General features: G+C 36.8%; 2 protein-coding genes across 3 annotated transcripts in view; both read right to left on the bottom strand.

The window, feature by feature from the left end:
* Positions 1 to 73: 73 nt before the first annotated feature.
* LOC117794042 (integrator complex subunit 4) lies at positions 74 to 6,182 on the bottom strand. The gene is made up of 3 exons (XM_034634498.1): positions 3,906 to 6,182; positions 1,754 to 3,173; positions 74 to 150 (listed from the first exon to the last, which is right to left on the bottom strand). The coding sequence occupies exons 1-2, from the start codon at positions 6,048 to 6,050 to the stop codon at positions 2,163 to 2,165; spliced, it is 3,156 nt and encodes a 1,051-aa protein (XP_034490389.1). The 5' UTR covers positions 6,051 to 6,182; the 3' UTR covers positions 74 to 150; positions 1,754 to 2,162.
* A 4,941-nt stretch (positions 6,183 to 11,123) lies between these two features.
* The window catches only part of LOC117794169 (neuroglian), a 45,367-nt gene continuing 43,601 nt past the window's right edge, over positions 11,124 to 12,889 (bottom strand). For both annotated transcript variants that reach the window (XM_034634686.1, XM_034634685.1), the window contains exon 8: positions 11,124 to 11,582. In XM_034634686.1, the coding sequence (XP_034490577.1) occupies positions 11,344 to 11,582 (239 nt within the window). In that variant the 3' untranslated portion in view covers positions 11,124 to 11,343. The remainder of the gene's footprint in view (positions 11,583 to 12,889) is intronic.

Raw genomic sequence — 12,889 nt, 5'->3', positions numbered from 1 at the left:
CTGCTGCTGCTGAGATTCTTGTTGCTCGCTTGTTTCTTGCAGCTGATGTTGTTATTGTTGTTGTTTTTGTATCTTTAGTTTTTCTGTTTGTTGTTATAGTTGTATTTGCAGTTGCTGCAGGTTGCATTCGGTCTGTCTTCAATTTAGCTACTAAACGAAAATAATTAACACAATTTTATTGTTTGGGGCTTTAATTTAATTGTGGTCGTTTGATTTCTCTCTGTATATCCAAATAACGAGTGCGCGCACTGATTTATTACCATACATACAATTGATTTGATTTGAGCTTAAGTATGTACATATTTGTCGTCAATGTAATTCAATAACTATTTTTTGTATTCTTTTTTACGCAATTTTACATGTACAACTTTTTTTCAAATGACAATTTACACAAATGCTGCTCTCTCTCTCTCTCACTCTGTGCCTCTCTCTCATTTATAGTTACAGTTAGTTATAAATTTCTTTACAACTGTTGCTTGGCCGTTTTGGCAATTTTCATTCGTAGTTGTTGTTGTTGCTCTTGCTGCTGTTCACTTTTCTTGTTGTCCAAGTGCTGCATTTGTTGTGGCAGCTTCGACTGATGCTGCTTCGGCTGCAACTGCTGCGCTGCTGCTGCTGTCAATACAAGCAGCAAAACAAAAACAAAAACAAAACGCACGACGCGTTGCGCGATGAAAGCAAAGTGAAAAGAACGTGCAGGAGAGAGCGAGAGCGCGCATGACAACAGCAGCAGCAGCAGCCCACAAAACGGCATTCAAATTTTCGATTAACAGAACAACAGCAAGAAAACAACAAAAATGAAGAGAAAAAAATCTGCTTGAAACGCAATACATGTAAATAGTGTAGATATGTAAATATATACATTATTTTATATGTATTTCTATAAACATATATGCAAATACATACATATATATGTATGAATGTTTGTACTTGGCAGACAACAACAACTGCAGCTAGCCAGATTCTGCATGTTCAAACTGACACACAACTACAAAAATATGCACATTCACTTGGTTGTAATATCACATATACATATGTATGTAAATATGCATACATATATGTATAAACATCCATGTACTAAATGCATAATATGTAATAATTATTATTATTGAGAGCTAAACATTGTTTTGTTGCGTTGCGCTGCGCTTCGTTTCTCCTTCACTTTTCTTTCTCTTCAATTTTTGCTTCTCACATGCGCATGCATACATTTAAATCTCGATGTACATATATTTATATATACAAATATATGTACATATATGACATGAGTGTACATATGAGTTTGTATTATTTTCAACAATAGCTTTTCTGCACTTCCTACGCGATATAGACAGTTGCCGATACTGGACGGCAGCTGATGAAATATACAAGCAAGAGAGAATTAAAAAACACTCAGCTGCACACATTCTCTCTCTCTTTCTCTCACACACGTACAGAGGCACGACCACACATGCACTCTCACTAACACACGTACATACACTATTTCTACATATTCACATAATATGAGTATGTATTGTCTTTTCTTTTGATTTCAATTTTTATATTTTTCTTTTTGTCAAATCGCAAGTTGTGCAGTCAAGCTGTTCAACTGGCTGCTGCAATTTCGTAATATGCAATGCACGTTTCAGCTTAGCTTTGCTTTGCTTTTCCGCTTTCAATTATTCGCGTTAGCTTTTGCTCGCGTACTACGCACTACGATTACGAGACACATTTGGTATTTGTTGACAATCTGTCTATCGATAGTATCGATAATAACCTTTTTATTTCATACATTTTACACATAATGGCTACAAAACAAACACTTGCGAAAAAATTATTTATTTATTTGCAAATTGGTTTTGACAAAAAAGTCTAGATTATTATATTTACATTTATATCGATTTTAATGTGACCACTTTAAATAAAAATAGTTGCATCATTTTGGTGTATCGAACCGCCAATCGATTATTTTAGGTTACATAGCCGCAAATCGATTTATAAAAGTGCAACAATGTTTCAAATTTGAAAGGCGTTATATTTTAAACTAAACTTATTTTTAAGAAAATATGATTTAATCTGTATTTGTATGTGTGTATTTAACAATGTACACTCTGTCAATTGACGCGTATAGCACCGTTACCCCGATTGGTGATTGGCTTAGACAATTTGACAACTTGGTCAGCTAGCTAAATACCTCGCCTCACCGGCTTTGGGGCAAATATGACCTTGGCCGGCTTGCAGAGCTCCAGCTCGCTGCCGGGTCGCACGGCCAGGCACAGTTGGATCTCCACCAGAGATGCCTCCGTCCAGACGCTGTGCGATAACAGGATCGTTGTCCGCAATCTTACGTTCGTCTCGTGCTCCCCCTGTTCCGTCATGATGGGCTTGAAGTCTGTCATTTTGGGCACGACGGTGTGCATGTGCTGATCGGGATACTTGATCTTGATGCGCATATCCGCCTTTTGTGACTCCAGCAGATTGTCAATCTCGGCAACAAACGGCACAGCGGCAATTAAACCGGCTGTCACCTTGATGACATTATCTTGGGATTGCAATGGACATGGCTCCAATATGTTGGCCATGCAACGCCGTATCTTCTCATTGGCCGGTGGCAACGACAACGGTGGTGCATGCTGCACCAATGGCAGAATCTCGCGAAACACACGTCCCGGTTTCGGATCTGCAATTGCATCCAGCTTGGACAGCAGCGAACGCGTAAAACTATCCGGTTCCGCTTGCCCCGGCTGCGGTTGCAATTGCGGCTTCAGCTTCAACTTGACATCCTCCTCCGCCTGCACCGACACCGGCACCGGCGCCGGCTCTGGCTTCTCCCCAAATCCGGTGCTGGTGGTACGAGTGCGCATAAAGGCGCTTATGTCGCCCGCTGTCTGCAACAGCATCTGGCAGGGACCCAACGCACTCTGCGATCTGTCGCGAACCACGAGAACCAGATGCAAGGCACTTGCCCGCAGACGGAGTTGCTTCACCTGCAGAATGTCACCGTAATTGAGACCGGAGAACGTGTGCTGCAACTTGAGGCAGTTGCGTATCAGTTCCGCCAGCGATTCCTTGAGCGGCACACGACTTCGCTGGGTGCTGGCACATCGTTGCATCTGCTCGATCTGGATCTGGGCCGAGAGAAAGGTCTCCAGGAAATTCGATGGTCCATACATATCCGAGTCGATGGCGCCCAAACGCTGCAATATTCAAGTTAATTCAAGTTAATTTCTAGGCTTAAATTCAACTCAATCATTGGATTAGTTTTGAAAGGTATTAGAGCAACTAACTACAAATATCATGTACAAAAATAATTCAATAATTCCTTTCAAACATAATATTAAGACCACTTTTGCCCAAAGCTCAACTTAATCATTGGAATAACTATTGAAATTATTGGATATACTGTAAGCTTAAAATTAATGTAAATTTCTGTGGTAATTCCAAATTAACACTTGCTAAAAGCTCTTAATGATTTCAATAATGTCAATAATTTCAGATAGGATTTGTAAGAATTTGCAATTTGATTTCTTTTTCTCTCAGCTTAGATACATTTTAAAGATAATGTCATTTGCTTCGAATTTAAATTAATCATTGAATTAATCCATTAATGTGAACTAGATAGTATATGAGTAATTTTACTTTATACGAAGTATATAAATTATGAATAATTATGAAGAGTATCAGAAAGAAAGCAAAGCTTCAGTCTCTCAGCTAAAAGCTTAAAATTATAGTCAATTTTAAATGTTGCCTCTTTCTAAAATGACACTAGTTTAAAGTTCGTATTAATCATTGGCTCATTAATAGAAAGATAGAGAAATTAAAATGAATGAAATGTCTGTATATTGTTGTCTCTCTCAATTTGCGTTGCATACTCTGTTGCTATCTCGCTTCAAACCAGGGTTGTCGTGTTGGAAGAACTGGGAGCTCACCTGCAGGTTGGATTGTGCCGTCTTGAGGAGCTCAACGCGCTCATCGGTCTTGGTAAATATCTCGCCGATGTGATTGAGGATCATTTGCAGATATTCGGCTGAGCTGCCGGCCGCTTGGAGGGCATCGTCGATGCGCTTCGTTGTCGACGAGGAGGAGGCACCCTCGATGGGCAGCTGGGGCACCAGCTTGGGCATGGAGTCACGTAGATAGGCGTAATGACGATGCGTCGCCGTGGGCAGGAGACTGATGATGGGCACCAGATGCTCGGCGGCATTGAAGACGAGGATGAGGACGCACAGATAGGCCGGATCCTCGACATCCCGTTCCGGTGTCTCGAAGAACGGATGCACATAGAGCAGATGACCGGTGACGGCCATCACCAGATGCGGATGCTTTTGGCCAATCTTGCGCATACAGGCGTATGTGGAGTGACGATCCTGCGGATACTTGGACAGAACATCGAGCAGCTTCTGGACGACCATGAGCAGGCAGGTTTGTGTGGAGACGCGACAGGCGCCGAGCATTAGATGCAGTCCCTCTCGCACATCCACCGAGTAATCCTCGAGGGAGCCCAGCATTATCTCCAGCTGATCCTCACGCAGCACAATGTGACGGGCAATGGCCGTCAGACTGTAGATGGCCTTGAGGCGCACATCCTCAATCTCGTCGTTGAACATGTCCACCAGAAAGTCCAAGCTGGTAACGGCAAACTCCGGCCGGGACATGGCCAGCTTGCACATGGAACCAACGGCCGCAGTGCGCACCTCCAGGAACTCATCCTCTAGTCCATGGATGAGGGCACCGCAGGCACCGCTGGCTATCAGGGATATAGTGCGTGCATCCAGATGCTCCTGTGGTGCATCATCCGCCCAGCGTTTGCCGGATGACCACTCGCCGCTGGTGACGAGACGCGCTCCACGCTCGTGGGCATTGCGCTTGCGTCGCAGATTGCTCATCAGCTTCTTGTCGAGCGTCTGGTTGAGGAACTCGCTGCTCACGTGCGTCATGCTGCCGAGCAGGTCGGCGGCCAGGACGCGAATCTGCAGCGAGAGATCGCAGAGTGCCTCGCACACCTTGCTGAAGGCGGCATCGATCATACGAATATCCTCGTGCTGTCGCTCCATGTTGATGACATAGTCCGGATGCCGGTTGCCCAGCATGTGGACCAGACGCAGTGCCTCCTTGCGCACACACTCGTAGTCATCCTTCATCGCCTCAACGGCACGCTTATAGAGCACGGGCGGCAAGTGGGCGCCTCTCTCGCCGAGCGTGAGGAGTGCATGGAGCGCCTGGGCGCGCACTCCCGAATCCTGAGAATCAATATAGAACGCCAGCTTCCACACATATTGGCGCTCGCTCTCGTGACAGGTGGCAAAGCGTCCAATGACCAGCATGGCATTCTTTTGCGTATGCGTTGATCCACTGCGCAGCTGCTCCTTGGCCAGATGCGCCACCTGCGTGTTGTAGGCCAAGGGAACCAGCTGGCGACGTTGCTGGCCAATGCGATAGAGACACATCATGCCCTGGGCGAGCACCTTCTGTGAGGTCTCCTTGCGCAGCAGGTAAATGAAGTAGTCAATGATCAGTATGATGCCCTCCTCCGTGCTGCACTCACATCCCAATCCCGACAGCAACTCCAGCAATTTAACACGGACGGAAGTGTCGCTATCTCGCTCCTGCAGCTGATACAGCTGATGGATCTTGGTGGCAGCATCCTTCAGCTCTGCTATTTGCACATTCTCGTAGGCAATCTCATCGGTGATCTTCACCAGCACCTCAAGCAACTCCTTCGTCTGGCACGTGCCATTAATTGCAGTTGTAACTGTCGATGACGTTGTCGCTGTGGATGTGACTGTTCCTGTTCCTGTGACTGTCACTGTTCCTGCGGATGCCACTGTATTTGTGGTTGGAACAGTTACGGTTGCTGGGATTGTGGTACTGCTGCTGTTGCCACTGCTGCTGGTCACGCTGTTACTGGCGGGCAGATATGGATCTAGTAGAGCTAATACTTGCAGTTTCTTTTCAACTTTTGCCTTCGGTTTCGTCGCTGGCGCTGCCGTCGCTTGTAGCCGCAACTTTTTCAGCGGCGGCACGCCAACAATCGTCTCAATGAACGATTGGGGTTTTTGTATGGCTAGTGCCATTGTTTCCGCACTTTCCTTTCGTTGTTTACCTTCTCAAGTTGCTTCCTATGTTACAAATTTAAGCAATAAAAAATATATGCAATTCAACAGCTTGGCGTGAATTAGAGATGGGCAGATCGCTGCATGAATTAGGGATGGGCTTCGATATGGCGCATTAATATTATATCGATATTGTTTCGCGATGTTTTAGCATTAAACGTTTTGATATTCAATGCGAAATTCATTATAGCCAGTTTCTTGAATATCGCCATCCCTGGTATGAGTCTGTCGTCTAGTTCGCACATATCTTCAGCACTAAGAGAATATTGTAAGCGAAAACTTGCATAAATTTCACAATATATAGGTACATTTTATATCAATTTACTTTGTTATGTAGTATTTATTATAGAACCATCTGTGAATTTTTATTTTTTTTTTGAATGCCGGTGTTACCAATTTCGTCAGAGTATAATTTTGCTTCAATGTTTCTCAACAAAAAAATTAAAATTTGGCGGCAGCGGCAAAAACTAGAGATGGCGACATATTACTAATGTATCGATAAATATTTTTTGTGATGGTATATTTTTTGGGCGATATTTTTCTCTGGCGATAGTATCAAAATCGATATAATAATATGATATTATTGTGCGAATAGTTAATCCATTGATATTAAATATATCGATAACAGCTGATTTGCAACCTATCATTCGCGACTAAATATAAAAGTACTTTTTATCGATATTGCTTGTTGTTTCAAGATCAAAACAACAATTAGCTTAATAACATATGGATACAATTGCGCGCACAGCGCATGAATTTTAAATTTGTCGGGGCGAAACAAAAACGTGGCTTCTTTCTTAAAAGCAATAAATTCAAATCCATGTAATTTTTTCTCATACAATTTTCATTAGTTTATTTGCATTTCTTCATAGTTATACAGCTTACAATTTGTATAGGTTTGTTTTATTTTTTTCCATCATTTCTTTGTATTCCATTTTTGCACAAACTTTAACTATGTTTTGTTTTGTTTGATTTCACATTCTCAAATTTTAATTTCGCTGCAAATGTTCTGCTGTTGTCCAAGTATCTATATGTTGAATTGTATATATGAATTTGTTACTTAACTTTATATTGATTTGCTAAAAACTCAGTTTTAAAAAAGTATTCTTTGTATTTCTCGCATATTTTGTTTAGGCCATTTGGTTAGTTTATATTCAAGTAAATTGTTGTTAAAGTTGGATATTTGGGCATACATATTTAGCATAATTAAGTAATCTTTAATTATAAATTGTAAACATTTTAAATATGTAGTGGAAAAAATATACAAACACATATATTTACGGGCCATACATATATCAATATTTGTATAAGTTCATATATAGATATATCGATAGTAATTGTATTGTTTTTATTTATTTTTTAAATCTGTTTAGGAATCACAGTATTGTGCAAATTAATTTTCCATCTGCTTTGAAAATACATTGGCTTCCTTCCTAAGTACATAAATTGAATAATTATTTTTCGCTCGTTGAAAAAGTTACGACTTTTCTTAATATTTCTCAATATTTAACCATTTCCTGCAAGCAGATGCATACATACATGTAAATAGAACCCGACAGGCAGTGCGGTTTTGTTTTTGTTCCTTTTTTTTATATTCCTTTGATCTTTCTAAACTGTGCAACTCCCAAGTATATTTAAGCAATCAAATATCATTCAAAATGTATAGCATACTTTTCAGTGCATAAATGAATACATTTTTATATGATCTTCAAAGCAATCCTAAAAGCACTCAATAGTTTTTTTTTTGCATTGAAAACATTTCTGCCATGGGAATTTTATTCCAAAAGACCAAAGTCTAGAATCGGTCGTACCGATAACCGGTAGCTATATATTTTGTGTTCTTCATTTTAGATGAGCACATTTAAAAAGAGGAAATTTTCTGTGACCTTTTTCGATTTAATATTGACTATTTTTATTTTTGTTTTGTTTGTTTAGAAATCACAATATCTATGCAAAATCTTATACATCTCTCTATATATTTTATGTATACATATTTGTCGCTTTCTCATGAACTTTAGATCGTTGTCCGCTATACATGTAAATATATATATTTATATTTATATATTGTATATGTATAAGTGTATATATGCTTTATATGTGGCATGTATTTATGTATTCAGTTTGCTTTTTTTCTCTTATGTGCCAACAAATTTCCACATCTTTCCTTCTCATACTCAGAAATTTTCTTCGTTATGCTTCAGCTCATAATTTTTCTCATTCTCATTCTCGTAATCTCCTTAATTCCTCATCCTCATCCTCATCTCATCTCAATCGTTGGGATATGCGTGGTGTTGCAGGTGTTATGAATTCTTGTGGGTTTCGTTTTTGAATTTTTAGTTATTGGTCTGGTTATTAATTTGTTATTGAGTTTCTTTTTTTTTTTTGTGTTTTCTGAGTGCGGGCTTAAGCTGGGTTCATACACAATTGTTAATTACACATATTGTTCAATAGCTAATTGAAATAACGACAACAAAATGTTGTGCAGTGCCTCATACAAAATGTGTTTTTTTTTTGTTTTTATTATCTTTTAATCTAATGCAAAAATTTGTCTAAGCAACCCTGTAATGTTTATAAAGACCAAAAATAAGTGTAAGCTTTAAGCCACATAATATAATCGTACATATACATATAACCACATACGTTACCATATTGAATCATAGCAAATCAAGCAATGGGTTAACTATCTTCTAATTTGATATTAAGCAGAGCAAATAAACTCGACTGTCGACTGGGATCCTTTATATGTAGTTGTTTTTGAGATTCTATTGTATTATTATTTTTAATATTTTTATGTATAATGCACACACTAATTTGTACACTTAAAAAATATACATTGTTCATTTAATATTTAAATATAAATATACTATATGTTTGTTTTTTTTTTCTTTGATTTTTTTATTGTTACAAGTTTTGAAAAATGTATAAGAAACTGTTTTTGGTTATTTGTTTCGGTTTTTATTTATTGAAAAAAAAGAAGTTTATAATTGCAATTTTATACCTAATTAAAAAATTTGAGAATATTGTTTACATAATTTTGGGGTAATTTTATCGATAAGCTTTATAAACATAATTAAGACGTTTCGCATAGCACGACAAAAGAAAGAAACGAAATTAACAAATTCCTTGGTCTGCTCCGAGTTTCGCTTTTGCATATTGGTAATAATTACGAATCTGCCGTAAATTTGATGGACAAGTAAAATACGAAAGAGACCTTTCAATTATAGTTAATTGGCGCGAGTTGCTTTATAGGGTATTGCAAAACCCAAATAAATGCGATTCAAACAGTCTAAAAAATTGGCAGTTATTTAAGATCGCCTTAATTGGGAATTATTCGTCTGACTTTTGCTTATGAGTGTTCAGATAAAATATACATACACACATATATTTATTTATCTAACTTATTCTGATTTCCACAAAAATATTAAAATTGTAAAACAAATTATTTATTGAAATTGTTGCGAAAGTGGAAATGGAAACACATACTGATTTCGCAAAAGCCAGGCGATTGTAGATTTTAATTAACTAATTGTTTTACTTAAATAATTAGTGGACAAATGATGTTTAAGAAAATCATTGAAGATATTCGGTATTAGTTATAGTTTTACATAGGCATAAACATAGGGTTCTGTTGGTTTTAATATTACACAATTTAATTATGCTATGGACGTTTTACAAAATGAATAACTTATACATTACAATTAAATACATACATACGAAAAAGCATCAATTCAATTCAATAGTATTTGGTGTATCTATTAATTGTTATATTGTTAGTTGCAATATTCTTAGCTTTACTTGCACAAAGTTTCTATAAAGTTTTTGTTGTTTTTATATTGTTCTTTGTTTTTTTGTCTTTAGAATATTTGCTTTGTACAGACGCATTTAAGCTGAAGATTACAAATTGGTTTCTTCAATTTGATCAAAGTATTCAATTCTTGGCTATTTGTTTGTTTTTTTTTTCAAATATGAACACATGTCATGTTGTAAATACACAAAAATCTGCATAAATAGTTAGATTACAGCGATAGTCTACACATTTTTCCACACACAATTCTTTATTTTCCTACATATACTCTACTGAATAATTTAATTTTTAAGAAACTTTGAAGATTCCGAGTGAAATTCTTTTTATGACTGTGTTTCTCAACTTTCTTAAGTTTTTAAAATAACGTCTTTTAATAAAAATAATGTGTAAGTGGTATACATATAAGATCTATTTATTTTTTTAGTCTTGAAATTTCTCTATATAATTTTAGTTGAAATAAGTTTAGTTTTTGGAGAAATTTGTTTTAAATGTCATAGTAAATCTTCAGTAGAGTATGATCAAATTTTTCAATGTCGATCTTATTCAAGGGGAGAGTGGTGTGTGTGTTTGCTTGTTTAACATCGCAAAACAGTTCAAAATTCATAAGATATTTTAGTCTGAAGCTAAGTCAAAGAGCTCTGACCACACTTAAACAGCAGCTGAGTCTGGGATTCCCACTCTAGTTCTCTTTGCATATATGCATGTTGTATATACGACTAAGAATACATTATAAAAGCATAATTCATTATATAATTTTTAATGTGCATTAACAACTCAATCACCTAAAAAAAAGACACATACACATAGTATACAAACGTGTCCAAATTTCACGTTCTCAGCTATATATATAGCATACTTTTTGCAGCATATTACCAACTATTTTTCCTCATTTTAATATCTATCCGAAAGTTGTAAAATTTATGCGAAAATGGAAACTAGAACACGTCTGCACAATTTTAACTTGCAACGATATTTAAATTCTCAATTGGAAATTTATTTTTGCTTTGCTTACAGCGAAAAAAAAATGTTTTATTATTTGTGTTTTATTCTTTGTGTCGAAAAAGGCTGCATTTTATTTTATAATAATTTGCTTGTTTCTTGAAATTTTTGTTTTTTTGTTTTGTTTTATTTTGTTTTTTAGAACTGTTTGCTAAATATTTATACACATAAGCAAAAGAAGCTAAATTAAATGCAATAAATTCTTGCGATTTCCTTTCTCTTTTTATTTATTTTCTTTTCTTTTCTTATTTGCATTTTTGCAGACACTTAAAGCAGTTTTTCCTCGCACACACACAGGCACACATGCATACACACACACACACACACACGCACGCACACACACAGGCATACATACAGATATTTGGTTAATAAACTTGGGCATAGTTTTGAATGCGCGAATTGAAAAGCAAATTAGGCACCCGCAGGCAGCATCTCCTTGCCACGCCCCATTTAGACATAGGTGGCAACAGCGGGTGTGTTCGCCGTGGCAGCGCCACCACCGCTGCTATTGCTGCCGCTGCTGCCTGCACCACCAGCACCGCCAACTGTTGCTCCTCCAGCGGCCAATTGTTGTTGCGACGGTTGCGATTGCTGATGCGACGCTGCATTGAGTGGTTGTGGACTAACCGGTGGTTGCAGCTTGCCGGGCACATATTGGCCAATGAATGAGCCATCCTCAGTGAACTGACCTGTGGTTGTATGCAAGAAGAGAGCTCAGTTTTAGTCATGAATATCAACAAAATTTGCATGGTTAAAAATATTGTGTGATTGAGTGAGTGTGTGTTAGCCACAACCAACACCTGTTTTTATGTATATGCTGGATTAGTTCAGTTAGCCACATTTTTATCATATATTATTGTTGCATATTTCCATGTTTAGTTTCATAGTTCGCTGTTTTGCTTCACTTTGCTTTGGTTAGTCATGTTTTTTTTTGGATATATTTTGCGTTATTTTTTTTTTTTATGGGTACTGGATTTTTAACTTTAACTACTGGGGATTTACTATGTGGAACTACGAGTACAAATAAATAAGCAAATCGAGTTACATGCTTCAAAAACATTACCTTGAGTTACACTCGTACTTGGATCTCACATCTTAAAATCAGGCTTAGGAAAGAACAGAAACGGCGCTAAGTAAATAACTAAAACAATCTTCGGTCAACCGAAGCCTTAAAATCTACTTAAATAATAAAATAATTTAAATTTCGACTTGTAAAGTGCTAGATCCAAAGTCTGAGAAAAGTCAAACCGTCATAACTTTGTCATAACTGAACCGATTTTCAAGCGGAATGTCATTTTGATCATGGTTTGCCCTCTAAATTCGTTCTACATTCAAATTTTATTAACTTCTTAAAAAAAATTATTTTTTGCTAGAATGCGATATTGATGGTAATACTCCCCCCTTTGATATTTTTAAAATTTTAAATTTTAAATCTCAAGTTTTCACTTTTAATAAACTCCTTATATCATAATTAGTATGAAACAACACTTTACTCTTGATTCTGAGACGTTTCATTTTCTTGTCAAAAATCATGGAAAATTGAACGAAAATTTTGACTTGCAAAGTGCTAGAAGAAAAATAATTACATAAATATTACGGTTTTATAATATTAGCAAAAGTTTGAGACTTCGGATTAAAATAAGTCATATTTAAACCTTCAAATAAATTTAAATTAACATCAAAATTTGATTTCTATAAAAAAAATATATAACTAGCTCAAAATGTAGAGACAAATATATAAAAATTCAAATATATTTTTGTATGAAATTGAACCAAGATTCGAACCCAAGCCGAACCGAATCTTAAAATTTTTTTTTGGGGGTTGGCAGTCTTGATTTAAATGAATCTTTATAAAACATATCTACAAAATTTTAAATACACATGCTTAAATAATGAAGAAACAACAATATAACATACAAATTTAAAAGACAATTTCAGCTCTAGTTTGAATCTCAAATTTCTAATCTCAATTCTATAACTCATTTTTCGAAATTTA

Source organism: Drosophila innubila, chromosome X (assembly GCF_004354385.1).
Source record: "Drosophila innubila isolate TH190305 chromosome X, UK_Dinn_1.0, whole genome shotgun sequence".
Lineage (NCBI taxonomy): Eukaryota > Metazoa > Arthropoda > Insecta > Diptera > Drosophilidae > Drosophila > Drosophila innubila.
This window is presented reverse-complemented; position numbering and strand designations above follow the sequence as displayed.